The sequence below is a fragment of the Mastigoproctus giganteus genome, chromosome 4 (assembly GCF_048544385.1).
Source record: "Mastigoproctus giganteus isolate SK-2022 chromosome 4, ASM4854438v1, whole genome shotgun sequence".
NCBI lineage: Eukaryota > Metazoa > Arthropoda > Arachnida > Uropygi > Thelyphonidae > Mastigoproctus > Mastigoproctus giganteus.
The window spans coordinates 10,836,704-10,863,860 of NC_143578.1; the positions used below are offsets into that span (position 1 = coordinate 10,836,704).

Here is a 27,157-nt window from a genome sequence, read left to right on the forward strand (position 1 = left end):
CCAAATACCTTTGCACGGCCCTGACCAAAGGGCGCATTTAAATTGATATACGTGAATAGCGTTTGAATGCGCAATTGCTCATAATGTCTTCATCGCGCTGTCGCTATATGCGCATGCGTAATTATGATAAAAGTGATGACTACAAGCATTATTCTCTTATGGCTTCTTTTGCAGATTTGCTGATGAACTGTAAAACCAGGGTGAAATCTCTTTTGGGGTGATTTTATTTACAAATATTGGTTTTTTTTAACTAAATTTTTTAACTTAAATAATTGGAGGTGATAAATAAATCGCGATGGCATAGTCTGATGGTGTCTGGGAAAGGAAATTAGTGGTAACATTTGAAAGGATGCTAAGAGAAAATATTTCTAAGTAGGGGATATCCTTCGAAACAACCGAGCAACTTTCGCGATCTAAATTCAACTATGCTGTCCCTGCAGCACTTCACGCTAAGAATGAAATCCTTGTGGTCAGTAGTCTCTCCACAGCAGCTGTCAAGAGTTGAGCACAACGTCGTGGATCCAATTCTTGTAACTCTCCACTCGAGTGTAGATTCCTGGTGTGTTCGGACGTCCACATCCGATTCCAAAAGACACAACACCTAGTTGATACCAATGACCATCTTTTTCACACACCAACGGACTTCCTCCATCGCCCTGCAAAATTTTATTTTATATTTTTATAAATGATGATAAAAATAAAAGAACAGAACTGTGTTCATAAATTAATAGTTTTAATTAACTTAACGTTGTCAGACTAGAATAATAAAAATTTATAAAGAAAAGTAAAAAAAAAATAATAATAATGGTAAATATAAAATAGAATAAAAGGAAAATGATAAAATAAAGATAAAATAAAAGATAAAAGTATGATAAAGTAAAAATAAAGATAAAATAAAAGATAAAGTGATAAAATAAAGTTAAAGATGAAATAAAAGATAAAGATAAAATAAAATCATATTTTATATGATTTTAAAGACAGGGGTACAGGCTGAAAAAAAAGGAAAATGGATTGCCCAAGATTGGACGAATCCCGCACCCATTGCAATGAGTGAGGGATTGGGCAGTCTCCACTGGATTGCATTGGAGACAGTGCAATACCAGTGAGTGTCAGCAACCCTCAGTTTGCTCAAGCTTGAGGGGAAATAAAAGTTAAAAAAATGGATGAATGTGGTGTGGATTTTGAAAAGATGATCTTCCAAGAGCTATTAAAGGTTTCAACTTTGTAAGACACCACTCATTGAGGTAGGATGACTACATTGAAGCTGACTATATTTATTCTTCATTATATAGAAATAATAATAATAAAAAAACAAGTAAAAAAAAAAACATGCCACTCTGTCCCGAGACCGGCTAAGTGGGCCAAGGGAAAAAAAAAAAAAAAAAAAATTCTAGCGCCTCTGACGGGATTCGAACGTAGGCTTTTTTTCTAAACGATGCAGAACTGGGGCCTGTAAATTGGAAGTGCATTCTTATTCACTATTTTTGGTATCCTGAAATAGGGAACTTCGCTGTATTAGGCGAATACAGCGAAGCTTAGGCGAATTGTCTGCTTCCTAGAGAAATGTATGCACTACTATGATAAAGTAAGTGCAAATATATATTTTCTGTCTGGGTAATGTAGACTTTCTGCTTCCGTGTTAACTCTTCTATCACCTACGTTGTGTGTCTTTTACCTTCATCTATGTAATTTTGTCTAACGTTGCTTGCATAGTGGCACATATTTACGTTTCCAGAGATTTGCATAACGTTTACCGTGAAATGCGATGAGCAGTACTGTTGATTCTCTGATTATCTAAAATCAAGATCGGACCCCTCTAGCTTGATATGAAAGCTCCACTTCTAGTTTTCAAACCTCTAACCCCTGGCCCTGAAGGTTTATAGGGTAATTAGGTGTATTTAAACAACGAAGATCGTAATATTTTTTAAACTTTCATGGCTGAAATATATCCATTTATCTTCTGAATAAGGACCACAATTATCATCATTTTATATACGATATTGTGGGTGCCTTAAGAATAGCCTCCACTTTTTTCATCTCTTATTATTTTAGTTTCTGGAAGTTTCCGAAACCTATGGTTTCCAATTTTATAATACGCACACCAGCCAAAAATATACGAACCTTTATTCAGTATCGAATCGGGCTGCTTTTGTTTCGAATAATAGCAACTGTGCGGAATGGCATGGATTCTATAAGGTGTTTCAGTGCGTTTTAGTCTAATTGTAACCAACCATTCTTCCAGAAAAATATCGAGTAGCCGAGACAAGGTTGAAGGAAGAGGGCTTCGTTGCTGGATTGAGATCAGATTAATGTGGGGACGATGGAAGATGGCGGAAATCCGTGTCATTTTCTCCGAACCATTGCAAGATCCTGGCACGATGCGCTCTTGAATAGCCATCCATAAAGTGGCCATCACCTTCGGGATAAAAGTTTCACATTGCAGGAAGCAGTAGATCTGATACAAAATTAAGGTACTCCTTGGACCACATTCGATCTTCAACTGCTGGCAACGGACCCATTCGTGCGAACAAAATATTTTCCATACCACGATACAGCTCCCAGATGCTTGGGTTGTCTTAACAAGGAAAGGCCTAGAAAGTCCCATCGCTTGAGGTTCTCGCCACACTCTCTGCCTACCAACAGTAAAAATCAAAGTGTATCCTGATTCATTTGATTACCTGACTTTGTTCCATTGTTCCACTGTCCAATCACGACGTTCTTGGCACCATTGCAAGTGGATTTTTCATGGTACGGATTGAAATAGGAGGGTTCTTCTGGGTTTGGTTGAATTGAGATGTTATTTACTGCCCACTGGATGTCCGATTTTTCCGTACAGTCCTCCTTGCAGTACGATGACTTCACTCTTGAAGTATTGTTTTACTGCCACATTTAGGCTTTGAAGTGTGGAAGAATCGCTTGCTCTCCACTCATTAAAAATCCTGGATTTTTCGAACCCATCGAGATGGATACTTTTGAGAAACCAGTTACAAACCAGCGCGGATTTGCTTCTATTCGTATTTATTTGCGAATATAAGCAAATTTTGTTTTTTAATGCAATCTATCACAGTTTATGGTAACCAGGTCAAGGTCCACCTATCTACACAGCTGTTTACTTCTGGTGGAGAGAAGCCTTCCACTGTAAAATAAAAATCAGAATACGTTATAAATCAAAAGAATACATCATAAAGTTTCCCTGTTTGAGAAGAATGGAAACCCATGATACATTTCTAAGTTTGACGCAAACATAAAAATGAAAACACTGATCGCTGCAATGGCAGCTTTTGTTTTACTATAAATCCCATGGATCTTCAAATCCATGCTTATATTATGCAAATGTGTGCAATACAGCAAGAAAGATACTCACATCACAAGCATCTCTGCCTTCTGCTCCGGCACACAATGAGGTAGGGGGAAGTTTGTAGTTTGCTCCAAAATGTAACTGCAATGCCCTTTCACAGTCATCATTTCTCCACAAAGGCACGTTCACCTCTTTAAGAACTACTGAATGATCTGTGTCTGAAAGACAAGGTAAGTTTAAGTTAGATAACATTACGAATTGAGATAATTCACACATAAACATAATTAGAGATTACTCGGAAATTATATTTTGAAAGGTTATTTATTTATTTATTTTTCTGGGGAAATGCATCCTTCTTCAGAAAACTCGACAGGAGAGCATTGAAGATAATCATATGAATCAACCAACCACTTTACGAGGTGTGGCATTAAAGTTCCCGGACTAGTGCAATTAAAATAACACAAAATCAAGGGGCTCAAAAATGGTTTCATTTTTACGTAAAGTGATCACCATCTGATTGAGATGCACTTATTACTTCCTTCTAAAAGTTCCTGTGAAGGTGCACAAAGAGATGATGTTCAGTTCGGCAGTTACCTTTTTTTGTATGTCCTCAACATCTTTAAATGTCTTTCCTTTGAGGGCAATTTTCGCCTTGGGAAAGAGGAAGAAGTCCGTTTGTACTGGAACGGGAGAGTATGGTGGATGTGTGTAATGCCGTTTTGTCAGAAATGTCTTCTTAACAAGTGTGAAATGAGCGGGGTATCATGGTGCAACAAAAACCAGCTGCCTTTTACTCGAAATTGCGGCATCACTCGGGAAATGCGCTTCAATCTTTGAAGCACCTGGACGTAGTATGCAGCATTGACTCTCTCTCTTTCTCTCTTCAGGAACAAATTCCTTGCGAATGACATTCTGTTTGTCGCAAAACATGATTATCATCCTCTTGATCCTGCGCTTCTGTAAACGAAATTTTTTGGACCTTGATGATCTTGAAGTCCACTGCATGCTCTGATGCTTCATCTCTAGGTCGTACTAAAACATCCAACTCTCATCTCCAGCGACAATACAGTCGTGGAAGTTAGGATTTTCTTGATAAAGTCTTCGAATGATGATTTTCTTTGTTGCTTCTGCCCTTCCGTGAGGCTGTGTGGCAAAATTTTTGCACACACTCTCATTTTTCCTCTAATCTTTATGCAGAATCTGACAAATCGTCTCCTTATTCATATCCAACTCATCATGTCATCATTCTGAGGGCCAAACGACGATCTGTTGCCGCAATTTTCCGAACTGTCGTCATTTCGAGAGGTTGACGGATGCCCATTTTCTGGGTAATCGCGAACATGCTCAAGTCCATCTTTCAACCACTTATACCATTCAAACATACAAAGTGTCATCAACATAAACAGTTTTTAACACTTCATACGTTTCTGTTGCAGATTTTCCGAGTGTAAAGCAAAATTTGATAAATCGTTCGTTCTGCAATTATAAAATCGTATCATGGAATGTTAACGTTCCTAACGAAACTGGTTGTTACTTTTAACCAGTCAGCTTACTGGACAACCTCTGTTCTACCATCTGTTGGAGGAAGCTGGAACCACAACATGTCACTTCAGTTTATTTTCAAATTTATCGAAATGACCGCAACAACTTCAGTCTGGGAACTTTACTGTCACACCTTGTTCGTATACTAATATTCAACGTACAAACACGGCATAAAAAATTAGTCACTTCTGGTATTTAGGCCACATAACAGACTGAACACTTGCATATTCTACTATTGTTTGCTTACAGCGCTGTAATTAGAGTATGTTTAACCAGTTTTATTTTTTTTACAGCTCTACCAGCTGAAGCAGCAAGGGTTTCCACCACGAACTATGTGATTCCCAGATATTAACTAACTCGTTCCATAGTCGCCTTCTTTTTTCTCCTTTAGTATCATCTTGAAGGTTGACGGTATTCCCAGAAATTCAGTCCCAATCTGTTTTTTAAATCTATAAAACTCCTCTATAAGTAACCTGCAAGTCTAAAGGTAATGTTCCGGCCAGTACCTGCAGAGCTTGGGTCGAGACTGTCCTGCATGCCTTAACTATACATCGCATGATGGTTCTCTGCAAAGAGGCGAGTTTAGATTTGAAGTGATTGAGCCGTGCCCCGTGAAACCACGCACCGGCAGCATACGTGACCAGAGGGAGGAAAACTGCATTGTAATAGATCCTTAAAAGTTTTTCTAGAGACGACCCCGTTCAACACGGGACACCCTAACAATTGCACCAGTAAATCTGCGTATTTTAGATGACAAGTTTTTCAAGTGAGGAATAAAATTGAGACTGGAATCAATTACCACTCCTAGAACCTTGTTCTCTTTTAACTATGGAGAGGCGGAGGACGAAAGATATCCAACTTTGATCTAAGAATCATCATTTTTGTTTTTGACAACCTGATTTTAAGCTTATTGGTAACAGTCCAATCGTAGAGATCCTGGAGAACAAAGATTTGCGGTAGTTTCAAAGAGCGGTCCTAGAATTACCATTGACCAAGATGGTCCTCTTAAAGAAGTTGCTGAATTTGATGGTGTCTTTAAAAAGAACAGTAATAAGAATATTTTAGGGATTGGGTGAGTCAAAATGTCACCCAAAAATCCGCTAATGTGAAGAGCAAGGGCTGAAAGGCATAACAATTGGACTGCTGTGGCGTACTCTGACTAATCCAAATTTTGCCTATATTCTAATGTTGACAGGTATCATCACTGTCCCACAAGCTGCTGGTGGGACAGTGACGCTTTCAAGGTGTTTTCACAGACAACGGCATCCCCGAAACAAGATGAACTCAATTGTTTTGATCTAAAGGGGTAGGAATCACTTTATGATTCCTACTAAAGAGGGGGAGGGGGATTGAACATCACTGAACCCTCCTTTTGAAAAAAATATACAAGTAACTAATTTTTTGGTCGGTGTCTGTATTTCGTATCTAACCGCTATCTTTTCAGTCATGAGTATATTGTTTCTGTAATTCAGTGAGTTCTTAGTTTGGTTTTCTGGAGAAAAACTCGGTTTTCGGGGACAAAAAAAAAAAAAAAAACTATGCAGTTCTCGCCTGGACGAAAAATCTGAGTTTCTGGAAATAAAACCAAGCAACCCTTGCCTGAGACCGGCTAGCTAAGGTACTTTGTGAAAAAAGCTCATAAAAGTTCCTTGCGGCATTCACGGAATTTCAGCTCGCGACTTTTCCACCCAGACTGGGAGGACGATGATTTTAATCACTGTCAAAGGCATGAACCGATTCATTGCTAAAATTGCTCTACGATGACTCTCCATTGAAAGTTGCTAAGCTGAATATTTCGAACCGTCTACTGTATTAGGTTGATCTATTTAATTTTGGCTTGAATGCACTTGTTTTTACAACAGTTTCTGACAAGAGGATGGCGGGTATGGTTCATTTTTCTCAAATCCCAGTAATGTCTGGATACTTTTGACAAAAGAGTGTATGTTTGTACATAAGAGTAGCATTATCATTAGTACGAACTCTATTCAAGAAGACGCTATTTCCATTGTACTGTCCTCGTCAGTTAACGATCAATCCCTGAACTAACCACTTATTAGACAGTCAAAGCTACCCAATAAAGCCAATCGATAACAGACTTATTCACACAGGATGCAGCCATCCTCTTTCGAAAGGCATTGGAAGGTTACATTTTCAAAGAGAATAATAATAAAACCAAGTACAGAAATGGTTTTGAGATCAAGGTGGGGATTGGAGCAAACTGGTAAATACTCCTTTGATAGAAAATGAATGGCTTAAGGTTAAAGTGGATTTGCAACAAGTCCGTATTGAAGAAAATGTCTTATGCCATGCTTTTTTCTTGCTCTTATGATTAAAAACAATTGGATCATCATTGAAATTAGCTCAAGAGGTGACTTAAGCTGGCTTCCCTATTAGGACATCTGAATTATAACTCAATGCAATCTCTTATGATATAATTGACGTTCATGTATTTATTCTACTTCGTACAGAACTTATCTTCGTTAACTTCATATATGTTTCTCTTCTTCATGTGATTCGGGCATCAACCCAACTGCCCTCATGGGTAGGATGACTGTCCTTCCCGCATCGGGTAGAAAAAACCTGAGTTCGAATCCTGTCGATGATGTGAGGACCTTTTTCTCAACGTGGCCAAGTTAGTCGGTCTCAGATAGCATGGTAAATAAACCAACATTTATTTCATTAATAATTTTGTCATGTTACTGTCACCTGAGACCGATTAACTTGGCCACGTTGAGAAAAAGGTCCTCACATCATCGACAGGACTCGAACTCAGCTCTTTTCTACCCGAGGGAAGGAGATTTAATTAATAATTAAATTTATTGAGGAATGGTGAATACAATTCGATTTAAAATGCTGAAAGGTAACAATACGAATATTCATTCCACGAACGAATTTTAAAAAAATAAATTAATAATTAAATGGAAACTTAAAATTATAACATTTCATTTAAAGTTAAATACAAATTTCATCTTATGGCTGAAGAACTAGGCAGTGTATCTAGATTAACTTTCAAAGATTTCCTTTTTTTTTGGACACGTACTTTCAGCTCTTTTACCCCATCCTGTGATGTAGCAACGCGAAGACAAGACCAGGTCGTCGACCGTAACTCCATCGTGAGGCATACAGACGATGTTGATATTGGGACGTCGTTTGGCAGGTTTACTCAAACGTATCATGGCTAAATCGTGTAATAGCGTCTTGTTGTTAAAACGTGGATGAATAATAATTTTGGCGATGTCAAATTCTTCGTGTTTCGTAGGCTCCCTTGTAGTGGACACATCATATTCTCCAAGCCTTATCTTCAATGCCTGTGGTGATTTGCTGATTGGTGTTCAGCAGGAAGAAAAAAAAAAAAACAAATGTTAAAGAACGAAATCTTTTTTCAAAATAATTTATTATTCAACTTTATAAGAAATACGAATTTTGAACTCCTATTTAAGGAGTTTTAAATTTTTGGAAATTAAACTAATATAGATGATTATTAGGAAAAATTTTTGTTAACGGTAGATGGCAGTACCCTTGAAAATCGTGTACTATTCCTCAGAAAAAATCCAAAATATAAATGAACTGATGTCACGAGTATTTTTTCCAATATATCAAGTATCTTCATGAATCAGAAATGTATCGGGTTACTAAAGACTCTGAGGCAATCTAACGAGATCTTCATATCTTCTAAACTTTATTGAATCCGACTGGAACCGGACTCAATGTCCACTCTTCTGCTTGCGTCGCAACCTGTAAGATGCCAGTATTATGTAAACTGAACAAACGAGGGTATATTACCAATATGAGACTAAGATGACCAAAATTAGATGAATTATAGAATGAAATCTTATCAGTATGGTAGGACAAAGCAATTCGGACTCACACCCGGATGGAATAGAGCAGGTCAATCAGATTTCTGCTGTACTTAGCAGGAAATCAGGCCATAGAGTTAAATTAGAACAACCATCAAGATACGTACCACAGAAGTCAGAAGCTTAAAAGGATAAAATTATCAAAGGAACTAGGTCGATATGATATCAGAATTGCAAGTTTCGCAGAAACCAACAGGTTGAATAAAATGGGGGAGAGGCTAATTGTGTTTAATTTATTCTGGAAGTGAAATTTTAGCGCAAGGAAGGTGAAGCAATAGCTTTAGGTAACTTTTAGAACTTATTCAGTAATGTTTAACATTAAGGCTATGAGGCGTCAGTAGATTGTAATTTTCGGTCGGTTTGCTGTTTTAAGGACGAAAAACTCAAATTTCTGGGATAAAAAAGAATGCAGCCTTCGCCTGAGACGGTTAACTCAGTCACGCCGTGAAAAACGCCAGAAAAAATGATTGGCGTCATGAACGGAATTCGAATCACTCGTACTGGGAGGGCCTCACTCTTCCAGCATTATACGTATAATGCTGGAAGATTAGTGCATCCACATTACTACCAATAAGTGGTGTGATCACGAAGTTCAGGGAGGGAATGACTTTTTTTCTTGAAATTGTGGGGTTGTAGCGAGTTGCCATTGGTAACAACATGTTTGATGACTCATCTAAACTCATCTGACCACGTGACATGCCATCAATCCTGAATTCTATGGCCAGGCAGCGTACTGGTTATTAGGAATGAGCGTTATACGTTTAGTGGAGAGCGAGGCCCCGTTGAGATATGTTCAGGTGGCCTTGTCCCTGAACACCCATAGTTATCTCCTCCTGTAAGGAAACCCCATAGAGGGGAAAATTAGTAGTTCACACAAAGTATAGAATCAAGAATCAAGCAAAAAAGTCCAGAACATAACGATTATTTTTAAAGATAAAAATTTTAAACACGTACATCAATTTAACCTCAGAATCGCCATAAAAGGTTCGCGAATTCACCAATTCTTATCAAAACTAAAGAACTGCAATGGTCTTGGGCAGGACACAGCTCGAAGACATGATGACAGATGGACTAAGAGAATAACAGAATGGTACCCAAGAGGAGCTAGAAGACAACGACGGAGATGGACAGATGAAATTCATGAGCTTGTGGGTAATAAATGGATGGCCATTGCACAAAACAGAAGAAACTGGAAAGTTGTTGGAGAGGCCTTCATCCTGCAGTGGATTGAAAATGGCTGATGATGATGAATTCACCAAAATGAATTCGAATCCAAACGTGCATCACTGCAATGAAATCATCTCTAATAAGAAGTTTAAATTTGTACCGTCAGCATGGAGGGATGATGGACTCAAGGGGATTCCCGGATTGCTGGGTTGTAAGAGCCTTACAACCCAGGAATCAATTAATAGTTTGGGATGGGAATTCCTTGTTCATCTACATTACAGCGATCTTGCCTCTAGCGATGTTCATTTGTTTGGTCCACTTAAACCATAGTCCAATTACCGTATGATCATCCAATTCAAAATTGCAACATCCAAATCAAACGTAAAAAAAAAACCCAGCTAATAATTATTCCTTTTCTTGGCTCTGATCAATGCTTTTTCTCTGATAGAAACTTCCCGTGGGAAGGTCTTGAGACATGTGACCCGTGCCTCGTATAACAACCCACTAGCTGATAAACCTTGATCCTGAAGTATGGATGGATTACTAATGTAATTTATCCATGCGGTAGGGTCAAGGATATCATGGGACTGGTCGTCAAGAAATTCAGCCTCATAACCACTGCGCTATCAGCGAGGGAATTATGTCACAAAAATTTTAGAATTTTTAATATTCAATTTATTTAAAATTAAAACCAATATATTAAAACCATTAGGAAAGTTAATGGAACAGACTTTAGTGTCTTGTCAGTAAATCGGAGCACAGAAAAAATTGAAAGATGACTTTTTGGAGAGATTTTTCCAATTTATTCTATTGAGCATTCACAAGAATGTCTTCCTTAGGAAATTTCAAGAGGGACTTACTATTCATCCACACAGTGAGCTGCTGTCAGAATCCACAGTTCGTCTAACAAAGCTCCTCCACACACATAAAGATCTTGCGGTTTTTCGAGAACAGCTGCCTATGCAAGAAACAGGAAAAATTTTTACTACTTTTATAGCGCTCTCTCTCTCTCTCTCTCTCTCTCTCTCTCTCTCTCTCTCTCTCTCTCTCTCTCTCTCTCTCTAACTTTCCTTCGTTCCTGGTTTATCACCATACTTAACCCTACGGAGGCAGCTATAAGGAAAGATTTACTGCATTTCAAGGTCCTTACTGCAGTTATTAAATGAAGTTGCGTGAAATTTGAGTGCCATTAATTCATGTGTAGACAAGTTATGTTTTGTTTTCTTGCGAAACAACGCATGCCTTTTATTCTTGCCATCCACGATTACAATAAATTCTTTGTTTGGATGAATATCGTGAAATTTCGAATAATCATGAACTTGGTAATTAATTTTCTTAGAAATATTGACTAACAGTCTAAGAAATTCAGAAACCTACAAAGCTTGTAGTTCGAAGTCTCGGAAGAGAAAAGTTTATCTACACTAGGAAACAAAATTAAGGTAAGGCATCGTTTTGTATCACTATTTTAATTATAACTAGGGGGCTCTGGCCCCTGCTCGCCAACCCCCGCGCACGGTTTTCTACGTAATATGTAGAGGTATGACGGAGTAAGTCAAATCTTTTTCTACGTAAAAGACACACCTGTCGAAACGCACTGATCGATATCTAATCTAATATATAAAAGAAAACAGAAAGTGTGTAAGAAAAAACTATAAAAAGTAAATTGTGTAAATGTTGAGTAAATCAGAGTTATTAATAATTGCATGTTCTATCTTAACCTCTTGACCGGACAGCTGATGGCTGTGCAGGCCCTCAGGGGCCTCATGGTTGTCCAAGATGATACCATGCTGTAGTTTTTCCTAGCTGGCATGGTGTGGGATACTGACACTGGACAGTGTGGGACAGAGCTGCATAAAGCACGGGACAGAGCTGCACAATTTCTTTCCCTATGTTCTTTTATTCCTACCACCTGGGATGGTTGAGTCTCCTTCCCCCAATCCCCTTCTCCCACCCTAGGTGGCTCACCCCACCACCCACTTTCAACTCCCACCCTCTGGACCAGGATGGGCATCCTGTACCAGGGGACCCCCTTACTCTCTCCCCTTTCAAATCAGGCGGGTGCCTCAACCACTGCCCCCTCTGTCCTCTACCACTTTTATCCCACCCTCTTCTACCTCCCCAATATCTCCTTTCCAATAATTTTTTTTTTCGATCCCTTTGGACGCCTAGACTACCCCACGGTTCACCCCACCAGAGCTTTCTTCTCTCCTAATGTGTCCAAGCCTGCCTCCCTAGGGCGGTGGCGGAAACTGGGGAAGTTAATGACTCTTCAGAGGCCCCCAGCCTAAGTGGCCAAAGGAACAGCATAGCCCACACTAATACTTCGCAAAACACACACCCTGGCCTTATGCAGAGTATTGTATTCTACACAGAGTAAAAACGGGGAGTTGGGGAGGGCCCCGATACTGCCAGGAAAAAATCACTATGTCACTATGATTGATATCTAATCAGGAAATGACCTATGTAATCATTTACCTGTGCATTTGTAGTGCGGAGCATTCTCAAGGTCGAATAAATTTGATTCGGGTTCCATAATGCATGAGGAATATTGTTGCATCCGAAAGAGAAGGATTAAATATTTAACTGAAATATATACAAATATCTTTAAAATACTAAACTATTTTACAAATATACAATATTCATTAAATGTAACAAAAAATGTTACGATGGAACATCAAATGATGCACGTGCACGAGGTGGTGAACGTTATGGAGGCAGTTGTTAATAATTAATTGCATTTGTAGTGACGTAATTTCCTCACCCTCTTCTCCCATTGGCTCGAATAAATATCACTAGGAGGAAAACTTTTTTAATGTATAAAGAGATAATAAATTAGGGAGTATGTTTTTTTGGGATGAAAAATTAGAGTTTTCCAGTTGTGGGGTTTTAGGTGCATAAGCAACTTTTTGCTGAGTGAAGCATCCGAGTTTCTGGGAGGAAAACCAATACTACCCTTAATTGGGACGGACTAACTCAGCCACGTTGTCAAAAATACCCATAAGAATTCCTTGCGTGATTGATGGGATTCGGATTCAAGTCTTTTTCACCCGGTGTGGGAAGATTGCGATTCTACCAATTGTGCTACCCAAAAGGGTGAGTTTTTTTGGATTAAGAATCACGTAACCTCCTTTGACCTATTTATAATAAGGAAAAATGTTTGTAAAAATCTTCCCATTTTAATGGTAATGTGGAAGAACAGCAGTTTAATACGATCTCCAAATTGATGGAATGATTCCAGGTTGTAGAATTTGTTTGAAGGTGTGAAGGAGAAGGTCTACTGTGTATATGCTGCCTATTTTTATTATGAAAACTGGGAACCATCTAGACCCACAGTAGTTTTGTTTGGTAATTTGTTTATGATATCAATAAGGTTCTCTCTAGATATTTCAATGTCCTCCATCTGCAGCCTAGGTAACCAGACCTCCAGTGAGAAAGAAGATTGTGGATCGGGTAAATCTGCCCGCTGAAAGTTGCATTGTGCCCATTTAGGTCAATGACGGAATGATGTGGATGTTGTGAATGAATCCTTCTACTCCTCTTCTAGGATAACTTGGATATGGACTTGTCTTTTCTTTTTCAAGATACATCTCTTTCTTTCTTATAGATGGTAAGGTCTGAAAGATGTTGAGATTTCGGTAGACCTTCTGCTTTCTGATGAAAGCCAGTGTGATCTTAAAGTCCACTTGAGCATCTCAATGTTAAGGCAGTGTTAAGTTGGAGCCTTGCCACTGAAATCTTTCGAAACTAGGTGGCAGGGCCTGCCAGAGTACTTAAATAATCTACTGGTTGCCTGACCTGCCACCTCGGGGAAAAGTGCGAGCAACGGGGGGGGTTGCACTAGGGGCCCAACGGCTATAAGGTGAGAGGAACAACATAACAAGACACTAAACAACACAAACACACGCACAATACCCTTTTAAATCTCTGGCTTTCACAGAGTACACAATGCAGAGATGGGGGAGGATCCCTGGCCCGTTAGACATCAAATACTTTACACTTTACCACAGTTGGGTCTGCGCGAGTAGCACAATGGTATCGTCGCCGTCCTCCCCACACCGAGTGGAAAAGGCCTGGGTTCGAATCCCGTCGATGATGCGAGGAACTTTAATGGCATTTTTTCACTTCGTGGCTGCGTTAGTCGATCTCAGGCGTAGATAGCAAGGTTTTTCCACCAAAAAACTGGGGATTTTTCATCCAGCTAAACAGGCAAATCGACCAGAGAACACACGCAATTTACAGACATAATACATATACGGGTGACCCTAATATAACAATTTGAATACCACAGTCGGAATTTTTGGAAATAAATTTGTTGTTAACATTTTATTTAATTAAAGGCACCTATAATGCCATAACGAATATGCTGTGCCTATTTGGCATTCACAACCTACACCCACAGTTATATTATATAATAAACTCCTGTTATAACACTCTTATTTAAAGCGTTATGGAACTATTAACATTCTTTTCGTCTGGTCCCATGGTCAATTGTATTTGAATAACATAAAAATCCAGACTGATCTAGATGGGCCATTTGCTGTTTTTATATTTCGATATTGAGAATATTACTAATTCTGTGAAGCATCTGGACTGTTGTTGTTGGGTTTTAGGAGTATCCGCGATTAAGGCCATGTTATGTAAATTGCGTGTTCTGTGGTGGATGTTTCTGTTTGCTGGACGAAAAATCCGAGTTTCCGGGAGAAAAAACCATCTACCATCGACTGAGACCAACTAACTTGGCCACGTCGTGAAAAAGACCCATCCAGTCATCGAAGCATCTGGAAGTGTATTTTTTATTTTAGTTACTGGCATAATTGTATTAAGAACACAGTATGTAGTTTGCAATTCATATTTCAGTTTCGTGACTACAATTATTCTTTAGATAAAGGCTGGAACTCTATCCAAATTGTCAATTCGTGTTAACCATGATCTTCAGACATAGAACTTTTAAATATGCATTTTAAATTTGTTTCTTCCAACAAGTTTCCAGAAAAGTCAATGATTGCCCTATATACACCGATATTTAGAATTTCGCGCGACCCATTTTTCCTCATCTGAAACCATTCTTCGAAAACAGCACCTTTTCGAACAACGATCATCACCAGATGGTGTTGTTTGCATCCTAAGATGTATCCCGAGAAGAAAAACATTATCCGTGTCATGACACTCGTAGCTACAGTTTCCGCAGTGAGAATTACCACAAGTAGGGTCGATCGCCTTGCGTTCCTTGGCAAATATTTACCTTCTCATCAGTACAAAACTGCATGCGTGACACTCAGATTGCACGGAGCGATGTCGGTCGGTGGGGTTAATGACCGGCCCTCTCACTGAAGCTGTGGTTCGCGTCTGTTTGTGTAGGTAGTGAGAGGTTTGCGAATAGGTCAGTGAGAGTGCATGTCACTTCGTTAAGGGTCACAAATAATTGTGTAGGAATAGTACATAGCCATTGAGGCTACAGAACGAATCAGTTAGCAGCAACATGTCATAACGTCTATTTATACCTCTTCCATCAACTGTAAAGCATAAAAATATTGTTATGGCCTTGACCTAGTCTTTGATAAAGAATGAGTTTTCTAGCAAAATCCTTTATTTTATACACTGAGTGGACAGAAATCATGGGATACCTACGCGTAGGCCCACCTTTTGACCGGATAAAGGCAGTCACACGGAGAGGCATTGAGTCCACAGATATTTCCATCCATGCTTGCTACACCGTCACATTTCTGGGTAGAGGATCCATAGCTCATACGGACCTTTCCACAGCATCCCAAAGATGCTCCACAGGGTTCATGTCCGATGAACGGGGAGGCCATTCCATGGTGGTAAAATCTGCAGAATGCTTTTTGAACCATGTGCAGATGAGTATTGTCCTGCTGGAAGAGTCCATTGCCCCGTGGGTGCACGGTGACCATGAAGGAATGCAGATGGTCTACAAGGATGGACACGTAATCTGGACCGTTCAGAGATGCGCCTAGACGTACCAGAGGTCCCAACGTGTGCCAGTTCGACACGCCCCAAACCATTACCGACTGTCCACCTTCCTGAAGTTTCTTGTTGACATGACGGAGCGTAGCTTCGTGCGGTTTCAGCGAGATACGCACCCTCCTGTCCATCTAGAAATAACTGGAAACGAGAGTCATTGGACCCGTCTCCAATCATGCAAGGTCCAGTGCCGATGTTCTTGCGCCCAGTTGAAGAGAAGAGTCCTGTGTCGTGGTGTTAGCAATGGGACTCTGGTGGGTCCCGTAACCTATTGCGGCTAATGATCGCTTGATGGTCTTGGTGGAGACGCTTCTGGTACCTTCCTCATTGAAGTCGGAGATGATTTGTGCCACTGTCGCTCTCCAGTTGAGTTGGCTGAAACAATGCGAGACAGACGTCGACGTCCATCCACCACCTTTCTCCGCCCACAGTGCTGTCCACGATCAGATGTTATTCCAGAAATGGCGTATTCCCGATACACTCTTGATACTGTCGAACGGGGATAGTGCAATTTCTGTACCACCTCCGCGATAGTGTGACCCATGCGTCGGACACCCACTATCATCCCTCTTTCAAAGTCAGTTAACTCACGACGTTTATCCATACTGACATCGAATTACGGTTTACGTTAAGTGATGCAATGTACCTATATATCTGCCAAGCGGTGGGTTCGTCCACTAGCGAAAAGGGTGACAGCGTCGCGTTGCCCAGGAACCAGATGTCCCATGAATTCTGTCCTACCAGTGAAAATAGATAATATAAAATAAAGACATTGTAATTGAACTGACTCACATGCCAGGCCCACTCTCCCGGTTCTGCAAAATTATCTCTACCACTGTCCACTCCCTTTTTCCCACAGTTCGAGGACTTCCGTGGTCTTGGTAGTATTCCAATCGATCTAGCATGATTGTCGACGAAGCAGCAAACTTTGTTGCTATAAGAACAATATGAATAAGGGGCCCCTCCTGCTTCAACACACTGCCAGTACTCCATGCAATCACACTGAGACCGGGATCGATGATCTGAAATAGAGAAATATAGTTAAGTAATTCGTTAATCTAACTATACCAAAGAAGTCAACGGTTTAAAATCTTAATTATAGCTTTTTCAACCATTTTTGTTGTGCTGCCTAAGCATATTGAATTTCTGGCTATGGTTAATTTATCAATGAGGAGGGAGGATATGTGGAATGATAATTTAAACGATGTCACCATGTCGAGGTTCGAAATTCCTCACGCTCGCATCAATCCTTGGACCCACATTTTCGCTTTATGTTTATTTTTACAACTCAAGACGGGAGTTCATATATCTGAAAACGGGTATTCAATTTTTAATCGATAGTCTTATTTTCAAGATGGCATTTACATGGATTTACTAGAATTTTCGAGATGACAGCTATAAAAATACTGATTTAGCAGCAATAAAGAGTCTGGCTCCAGGGATTCCACCTCTCAAGATTTTTGCTTCTTTCCACCTTGCATAACATTCATCAATGGTCCACGTTTCGATTGATGTCTCGACCACAAACTGTGCAACGATGACCATCCCAAGTCAAAGTACCCTCTGACGTATCAACATCCGTCTCTTACCGGATACATGGCATCAGCTGGACTTGCGAAAAAAAGAAGTCCTCCTTGTTTTTTAAAACCTTTTGAAGAGGGCAATAGAAAAAATTACGCAAACAAAGAAAAAACCTTAAGATTTCTAAGAAATCATTGCAAACGCAAACCAATTGAATTAATATCCTCAGAGTTGTGTAATAAAGCAAAAACAACGCTCAAACATCTGAAGTCAGTAGAAAAAGCAGTTCACCACTTGCTATATCCTGTTTGGCTTTTATTTGTATTTAAAGAGAAAATGGAAAAAGCTACTTACGTGCACTTCTGTCCGTCTGTGACGTCACAAGTTCTAAAATTCCCAAGGTAACCACTAGAGGGACATACATTTTCCCAGCTTTCTGAAAGAGTGGAAAGTAGTCGTAAATTTTCTTGTCTTGAGAGATTCGTATTGTTGTCACGAATTAGTGGCTATAAAAGAAACCACGTTCCAATTCACATAATTTTAATTAAAATTCTAAAACATTTCAATGTGTCACTTTAAGGTGGCAATTGCGGTTCTTACGTGACACACGAGTACCTTATCACCCAACACGGTGAAGTCATATGTCACTGAGTATTGACCATGTCGAAGTTCCTCTCGTTCTTCAACAAGGTTAATGAGATTCAGTTCCTGTGTCATCACCTACGCTTCCATTTGGAATACAGAATTAAAACCAGTCATGCTTATTTTTGTTGATAATGATGATTTTAGGTTTTCAAATAAGGAAATACGTTATATTTCCGAGAAGATAAGATGGCTTGGTTTTTATTAACAGTATTAGTATTACAATGGGTAAATGATGCAAGGAAGTGAGCTTTTTCTGCAACTACCAAAAAAAAAAGAACATTATTATACCTTTTCCATAGCCAAAAATTGAATGTCCAATTCCGTTTGAACTTTATCAGAACATCCACCTCGACCACTGTTGTAAGCAATTCATTCCAAGCCCTCGTGGGTAGCACAATTGGTATGATCATCGTCCTCTGCACACTAGGTGGAAAAGAACTGAGATTGAATACTGTCAATGACCCGAAGAACTTTTATGGGTCTTCTTCGCAACGTGGCTGAGTTAGCCGGGCTAGGACAAGGCTAACATGAATTTTTATAGCGAAAAAAATTTCTGGTCCTTAACCGCTCTTCCTACCTTTAAATCATCAGCAAACTTTGACAATTTCCTCTGCACTCCCTTCAACATTAATGAGGGAAGTGCAGAAGAATTTTTTCAATAATAAATTCACCTAATGATGGATTTACAAACGAATATGTTGGAATAATTGTAGTTGAGTTTTAGGAGCATCAGCAACTAAGACCATATTATTCCGCATATATTGTCTGTAAATTGCTTGTGTTCTCTGGTCAATTTTCTGTTTGCTGAACAAAAAAACCTGAGTTATCGGGAGAGAAACCATGCTACCTTCGCCTCAGACTGACTAACTCAGCCACGTTGTGAAAAAGACCCATAAAAATTCCTCATTCCTCACATTATCGACGAGACTCGAACTGAGGTCTTTTCCACCCGATGTGGGGAGGACGGCGATTTTACCAACAGCACTTTTAACGGTAATCTGTTAGTATTACACTATGCTGATTGCAAAAGACTGTTAGCATCAGCTTGCCAGCATTTGGTTGCTATCTTGCCTTTTTTGGTGTGGTTGGGGGGGGGGAGGGTGATTCTGTATACTTCCATTGTTTTGAGATTTTTCAGTTTTGGGATCACAGTGATGGTTTTAAGTTTCATCCATGGTGACTAGCAGAGAAAAAAAACTGCTCTAGTTTTTCCTGACACATCGACATTTCATGTGCACATTGTACCCTTTCCTTCTCCTGATAAGGGGTCAGAGATCTGGAAACCCATCTAGCAGACATTTTATCCATTCGCAACGATTGATGCATAATGTTTCCTTCAGACCCCACAATAATTTGGAGCTCTGCTGCTAGTTCTTTGACACTAATATGGCAATCTTCCAGGATTAATGCCTCAATTTTTGCAACACTCTCTTCTGTACAGCAGTTGTTGTGCGTCCTAAGATTTCACCATGCACTGAAGTTCTTCAACATTTGAATTGTTTTTACCAATGTGCAACAGCACTGTAACATGGGGAGTCTTGTCCATAAACAGCGACCATTTCTTTGTTGGTTGTTTTTGGCGTTTTCCCTGGCAGAAAGAGGAATCGAATCACTCATCTGTATTCCATTTTATCCAACGTGACGCTTCACGTCATTGGGCGCTGCAAAAAAAAAAAAAACAAACGAACTGTCAGATCGAAACCCAAACTTGTTTGGCTCCTACAGAGATTCCACGGTATCAAACAAAAAATAATTTCATGTTTCTATCACTACTTTTAAGTGAATGCAATTTTTTTTTAAATCCAACAGATATTGCAATGATGTCACTGGAAACTGTAACAAAGTTAAGAGACTGCACTCAAAGAATCTGTTCATGGATAAGTATTTTTACACATATAATAAATAAAGAAATGATACCGTATATACTTCAGTCATCGATACTGAAGAAAGGTAAAATACAACAAAAAAAAGGGGATTCAGTTTTTAGTTGTTCAGGATGTGGCAAAGAGTAATTACCGTTATCATTGTAAATAAAACCCGTCTTCAAGGAAAAAGTGATCACGTTCAACATTATCTTATTGGCTTCTCCACTCCTAACATATAGAAACAATTGGTAATGGGTGCTAATGATAGTCTGCAGGATGTCATTACAACACAGGACAAACCATCAATTTGTTTTTGACGAAGAAACACGTAAGTAACTTTTCATTCTTCTTATGAGTTTCTTTGAACTATCGTAAATCAATGGCAAATTACAAATTTCTTTTGATATTTGTTAGCTGAATCCTTTTGCGGTGCTTGTTTTTGCATTGCTGTATACCTTGATCCCGTTCTGATAGGAATTATGAATACCTTCGGAATCTTATAGAAATTGAAACTAATGGACAGCTTCTGTTAGCGGGTTTGGTTTAGAATAAACAATACCATGCAACGATGGTATCTAGAGGCATCTAATTCATCTTGGATGACTTAGATGGTTCCGCTTTTTTTTAACGATGAGCTTGCACCAACTTGCTTACTTCGGAGAAATCATACAAAAATTTTTCAAAATTTCAAGCAGATTCTGACAATCTTCACATTTCACAGATCTTACGCGTACAAACATTTTACTTTAAAGGTCTCCTAAGCAAATTGTCATCCTATGGTGGCTTCTATGTGGAAGTGAGCGACCGGACCCTCCTCCAACAGCCTTCTTTTAAAATCCAGTAGTTCGTCTTTATTTCTCAGGGGCAAAAAATACAAACTATTGAGTAAACTGATACATTGGGCCTGAGGAAGTTCACAGTGGATCAGACTGTTGTCAAGGTTGAGAGTCTGCAAAATTTAAGGGAGAGTTGGATCGATACCTTCTGTCTATGGAAAGACTGATACAGGTATAGAGTGATTTTTTAGAAATAGTATGGCAAATCTGCCTTATCATGGAACAATGTTCCATGATAAGGTTATAAGGCTTTAATAAGTTATTTTTGCCCCATTGAAGAATTACTTGGAGATCAGTATTTACAATTTGGCATTAGAAATTCGAGAAGTTGAAGCCGTTTGAGCAGGTCAAAGTTTCTCAGAAGGTGGAATGCAATATCTATCATCAGCAAAACTATGGATAGATCATTAATATACAAGAAGAAAAGAGTGGGTGAAAGAATGAACCTTGAGGAACACCAGCATTAGTGGAGAAATTTGAAGACAGAGCCATCTGCCATCACCAGCAGTGATCAGTCAGAGAGAAAACTGGATACCCAATCACAGAAAACAGTCGGCAATCCATAAGACGCAAGCTTATTTAGAAATCATTTATGCTGAACATAATCAAAAAGCCTTTGAAATGTGATGAGCAACGGCTTGAGTTTCGCTACACTTTTCCATTCAACTTGTCCATAGATGTGTAACAAAAGCCAGTATATCACCAGTGAATTGACACTGACGGAATCCATATTGGAGATTACTGATCTCATGGAACGCTTCCAGATAGTTTAGCAGTTGACGGTTTTAATGGATTTCTCCATTACTTTAGAAAGAGTAGAAGTGCAATGGGACGATAATTAAATGGGAGGGATTTGTTACCTTGTTTTAAGAACCGGCTGGATATGAGAAAGTTTCCAAACAGAAGGGAAAACAAGTGGAGAAATACCATCAGGGATGGGCGATTCTGCATGCTTGAAGTACTCGGATATATCACCGAGCACGCAAAACCAGGAATTTTCATCTAATATCATCAGAACGACTTGCGACTCATTTACACGAAACGGTATTTATCAACTGTTAACGATGCTTTTTTTCGTCAGGTTAGTGTATATGTCCTATTACTATTCTTCATATTCTGTCCTTTGACTAGCAACCATGAGTCCTTTGACTAACAATCTGAGTTTTGAGATTTATGCATGAAGCTTTGCTGATCTCTTACAATATATTTTTCTTTATGCATTCTCAGAAAAAAATATATTACAAATGCTAAACTTTTTCCTATTTCTTTTAGAACAAATTATGGTAATTTTTCACTTTTATTTGTGCTCTTAAGAGTTATTGATATGTGCTATTAACACACTGTTGTTGTTGTTGTTGTTGTAGGGTTTTAGGAGCATTGGTAACAAAGGCCATATTGCTCAGTGTATATTGTGCGTGTTCTGGGTCGATTTTCAGTTTGCTGGAAGAAAAACCCGAGTTTCCGGTAGAAAAAACCATGCTACTCTCGCCTGAGACAGACTAAAACAACCACGCTGTTAAATATACCCGAGAAATATCCTCACATCATCGACGGGACTCGACTTGAAGTCTTTTCCACCCGGTGCTGGCAGGACAGCTATCTTACCAACTCTGATACCCACGAGTGCATTAAAATACACTGCTCGATAAAATTAACAGAACAAAATGATTTTCGTTAATATTTTATTGTGAACGGTGCCACCGAAGGCGAATGTTTGAGATAAGAGGCATCCTGGAATGCAAATTCCGAGTATCCAATAGAAATCGATCTACGACCTTTGAGAGGCGCACATTATGCAAATTATTCATGCCTATAAAAACATGAGCTGCGACCATATCGATTCATTCCCGTTTTTTTTGGATTGCTCAGTGGGATAGCCACATCTACAGTACTCAGGATGAGAAGTCATTGCCGTTTAGATGATTCTTTGTGATGGCGGGACGTTGGATGATATGAAGTCGAGCAGTTACAGGTGGAGGTGGCACGTTGCTTTAATGTGTCACTCAGTGTCGTCTCAGCACTATGGAAGCAATTTCAGGAGACAGGAACCATTACAAGAAGAGATGACCAAGGTCGCTGGAGGGCTACGACAACCAGAACAGACCGCTATCTGCCTCTAACAGCAAGAGGAATCCTACGATGTCCTGTCATCAACTGTCTCTTGACGTTGCTGCGGTCACAGGTGAAAACATTTCCAACTAAATATGTTAAGAAGGTTCAATTCAAGTGGACTCTAAGCAAGGAAGCCAGTGGTCTGTATCTCATTAACTGTAAACCACCCCAAAGCTCGTCGAAACTGGTGCCATGAACATCTCCAGTACTCAGGATGCCACATCTACAGTACTTAGACTTGGAGCACTGACAAATGAGGTACAGTTCTGTTCTCTGATGAGTCTCGTTCTAACCTACAGATTCTAGACGTTATTTCATCTAGAGATAACGAGGAATGCGGTACCATCGCTCTAACATTAGAGAAAGGGACACACTGTGGAGGCGGTGTTCTCGTGTGGGGCGAAATAATGATCAACGGCCGCATCCCATCTTCATATTTTTGATAAGGGTACGATAACTGAGCATAGGTATCGAGAACAGATCCTCAAATCCTATGTGCGACTTTTCGGGGGTGTGGTTGCACGAGTTTTTTTTTTTTTTTCCATGCACGACAACGCCACTACAGTAGAGCTCAAAGTGGTAGAGGAATATCTTGAAACTGAAGATATCCAACGACTGACGCAACCAGGACAATCATCAGACTTAAATCCGATCGAATATGTGTGGAACGACTTTGTGCGTCGCATTGTGGGTCGACAGCCAACTCCTCGATCACTTGGTTAGCTAAGGTCTGCGCTTGTGGAAGAATGGGATTTATTGCCCCAGAATCGAATAGACACCATTATATCGAGCATGGTTCAGGCCTGTTTAGCCTTAGAGGGTACCATACGCCGTGCTGACGTCGTGGCCATATTTTTGAGCATCTTGTATCGACTTCTGTAAAGTAACCATTTTGGTAATTCTTATATTCCCTATAAATGTCCCTTATACCTGCCAGAAGTTTTTCGCTGTCTCATTTGATTGTTATTTTATGGTCCATCACCATACCAAAATTTGTCCCGCTTCATCGCGAGCTGCACGAGTTATCACGTTTTCTACGTGTTCTGTTAATTTTGGTGAGCAGTGTAGATCGAATGTAATAATTAATTATAATTGAAAATTTTTCTCCGAAAGGGAATCTTCCGGTTATCTTACAAGTCAGGGTTTATTCCACCATTCCGTTCACTCATAAGATCATTAAATTTTGGTAATATAAATTTTCCACGGAAATTTTATTTTATTCAGACATTTCTTCATGATTTATGGGTTCATTATAATTCATTATATTTTTACAGTTTAAACGGTTATTAGCGTATTTGTGCTTTTGGAAATTGTGTAGGGTGTTCATCTCTCGAGGGCTAGAGGAGAAATGAACCGGTAGGGTGACCTCATTTATCCGTCAACGGGAACACGGAAGCCCGAATTGTGACAACTACAAATGCTTTTAAACGAACGGTTAAAATGTATTAACTTTTCTATGAAATATGTCAATGAACGTTAGTCGATAAATTAAAACGTAATAGCAACAAATTACAGGATATGGCGAATCCAAACAGAAATTATGATAATAGACAGAATAATCAGCATAATATTGACAAAAATTTAATATAATAGCTTGTATTGTCTATTTGGCACCGTTCACTATTAATAATTCTGCGTTGGAGTGAGAATGAAAATCAAAATTATCAATTTTTTTTTCTTTCTTTTTTTATTTATTATTATTTTTTTTTTCAATAACTCAACTCGGAAGACACGTGTAAGAAACTGTTTAATATTTCTGGCACTATCTCCACGTCTACGAAGTTCATAAAGTGAAGATTGGTCAGGGACTTTCTCTCTCTCTCTCTCTCTATTGTGATTAGCCTGACATTTCTGAGAAGGCGTCCCATAGAGACACAAGGAAAATAGCCACCAGCTTGATTAGCTATCCAACGACGAAAAGAAATGTGAATGGGAATTCGTGGAAGGCTGGAACTTCAGTTAAAACACGACATAAAAATCCAGTCGTTTTTTTTTAGATCCCATTCTTTTGTCCTTAGGAAACGTTTAAGAGAAGCTAAACCAGGATTTAAGAAAATATAGACTAACAACGTACACAAAGTAGGATTTTAAAATAATAATCGGTTGGGAACGAATCGTTTATTTTAAAATTGTTCTGCCAATAATTTTATAATGAATATCATACTAGACTGTTTATTTAGAATTGGCACTGAGATACAAAAGGGCATGAGGTATCAGTATAAAAACGCCTGTAAATTGAATTATTTACAAAGAGAACGTTTTTGTTGGTTTTTCATCCAGAAAAAGAGAACGCTTTTGTTGGTTTTCATCCAACAAAAGATAGAATGGTTTTTCATCCACTCTGCGCAGTAATTGAAAAATAAATAAAATAAGTTTCCGCGTTACAGAAATCTCACAACATACTTTTGGTTATAAATGTGTGGAGGCTTTAGAATTTTATCCTAATCACCATTTTACTGGTGATTTGAAGTTACTCTTTAAATTAGGTTGGTAGGTCGTCCTGAATCTATTTTTAATAGGATACAATTGATATGCAACCACCGGTCTATCGTCCTTTATGACCATATTGGGACTAATTATGCTAAGACTTAATTAAATTTTATGAGTTGAAAACATCTGCGAATATTAAAATTTGATGTTCCTGTTTTTTCTAAATAAAATTGAATCGTGTTCTTGGTTATATTCTGGCACGGCCACCAGTTTGTTGTTGTTAATTGGTTTTTAGGAGCATTAGCAACTAAGGCCATATTGCTCTGGTGCGGTGGTCATTCCCTGACCTTTCCGCATGCTCCGTATTTGGTGGTGACGGGCTCGAACCCCGGTCTAATCAAGAAGCGTGTGCTACGCACTGCTGCTTCTTCCCACCTGGCTACGGAGGCGCCTGCCACCAGTTTACAGGAGCTCACAACAAATCATGAGTCCAATCGTTAATCATATTTAGAAGTCACGCGAGCTTGAACCACAGCGTCTGCTACAGCACTCTTACTCCTGACCACTCGGCTACATTCATACACGTAGTTATACTTATTTTAGATACAAAAATCCTTCAATGGTTGCAGAACTTATTACTAAATATTTTCATAGTACTTGTTTGCATATGCGGTATTAAATTATTTATCTTTATTATTATTTTTGAAATTAAAAAAAAAAAACAAACTAAAATGACGTCACTGTTTATTTTTCAATTGTCTTTTTATAATGATACATTTGCTATTAAGAAGACTGTTTTATAGCAAAGTTTTTTCACATTTCCATGTTAATTAATCAATTATAATATAGCGATTTTATATTCAGAGCAATTGACGTATTTGCATATCGAAAAAAATAAGCAGAGGGCGCTCCGAGACAATTGGTATAAGCATGGAGTCCAAAATCACATTGTTTGTTCTTTAAGTTTCAGGATCACTTTACTGTCTTTAAATAAGTCAACACTGGATGATACTTTTAATTAAAAAACTATTTTTAAAAGCTGCATTCTACGAAGGGTTCATATTGGCGCATCCTATAGGCTAAACTTATTAACTTTTACATTTTAAAAATTTAGTCGAATTTCTAAAGAGAGCATAAAAAAAATCAAACGAATTAAATATCAAAATTGACTCGTTTAGGAACTACTTTCTTCCCAGGAAATACTTTCTATTATAAGATCACATAAAACAGTTGGATATTTCCTATATCTAGAAAATACTTTCTACATGGGCAAAATATCCAACTGGTTTCGTGTGAACTAATCACACCGAACAGGAGTTGCCATGACAACCACATGAACATAATTAACTTTTATCCAGGTTTAAGAGGAAGAGAAACACGCGATGCACTTTGCACGTAGATCAGCAGTCAAGAAATGAATTTTCAGTCCTTCATGGTATTAACTAAACTGCATTATAATATAAGAAAAGGAAACTTACCCAAATATGTACGTCACGGAAACCAGATGAAACCCACCTCCTCCACCGCCAGCCACTCTTACCACCACCAACCGCTTCTTCAAAAGCGCTCCGTAACTTCAGTTAGCACGAAACAACCCTCCGAAGCTCGTGCGATGCTGTTATCCTTGACGGTGTGAGTCTCACAATAGGATGGCGACCGGTTCGCTGTTTGCAGTTGTTTCTAGGTCAGGGGGTTGAAGTGGTGGCTATGGGGGGGAGCTAAGTCAGTCACTAAGCTAGTCGCCTAACGTAGGTATAATACTCGTGGGATGATTTCGTTCCTCGTGACGGACTTGGCGTACGACCAACACCGGAGATCGAAACAATCAGACGTACTTTCATCTAATTGCATGATTAGTCCTAGCAGATGGCTTGTTTGGAGTTATTTTATCATTACAGGCTT

At 39.0% G+C, this 27,157-nt stretch overlaps 1 protein-coding gene across 2 annotated transcripts; it reads right to left on the reverse strand.

Moving 5' to 3' along the window:
- Nucleotides 1-206: 206 nt before the first annotated feature.
- Nucleotides 207-27,157, reverse strand: LOC150086399 (chymotrypsinogen A-like). Of its 2 annotated transcripts, none has more exons than XM_090371357.1 (7): nucleotides 26,734-27,157; nucleotides 17,722-17,799; nucleotides 16,639-16,868; nucleotides 10,725-10,822; nucleotides 7,881-8,161; nucleotides 3,365-3,516; nucleotides 207-656 (listed from the first exon to the last, which is right to left on the reverse strand). In XM_090371357.1, the coding sequence occupies exons 2-7, from the start codon at nucleotides 17,789-17,791 to the stop codon at nucleotides 495-497; spliced, it is 993 nt and encodes a 330-aa protein (XP_090227483.1). In that variant the 5' UTR covers nucleotides 17,792-17,799; nucleotides 26,734-27,157; the 3' UTR covers nucleotides 207-494. The 2 variants fall into 2 exon arrangements, with proteins under 2 accessions (XP_090227483.1, XP_090227482.1); XM_090371356.1 differs by having other exon boundaries at nucleotides 17,722-17,803.

What these genes read in the sequence shown, in the direction of transcription:
- LOC150086399 (XM_090371357.1), bottom strand. Translation starts at nt 17,791, where the DNA reads ATGTATGTCCCTCTAGTGGTTACCTTGGGAATTTTAGAACTTGTGACG. An exon ending in ACAGACGGACAGAAGTGCAC is followed by an intron (nt 16,869 to 17,721) that starts GTAAGTAGCTTT and finishes TCTCTATTTCAG; the next exon opens with ATCATCGATCCCGGTCTCAG. An exon ending in ATGGGGTAAAAGAGCTGAAA is followed by an intron (nt 3,517 to 7,880) that starts GTACGTGTCCAA and finishes CTTGTCTTTCAG; the next exon opens with ACACAGATCATTCAGTAGTT.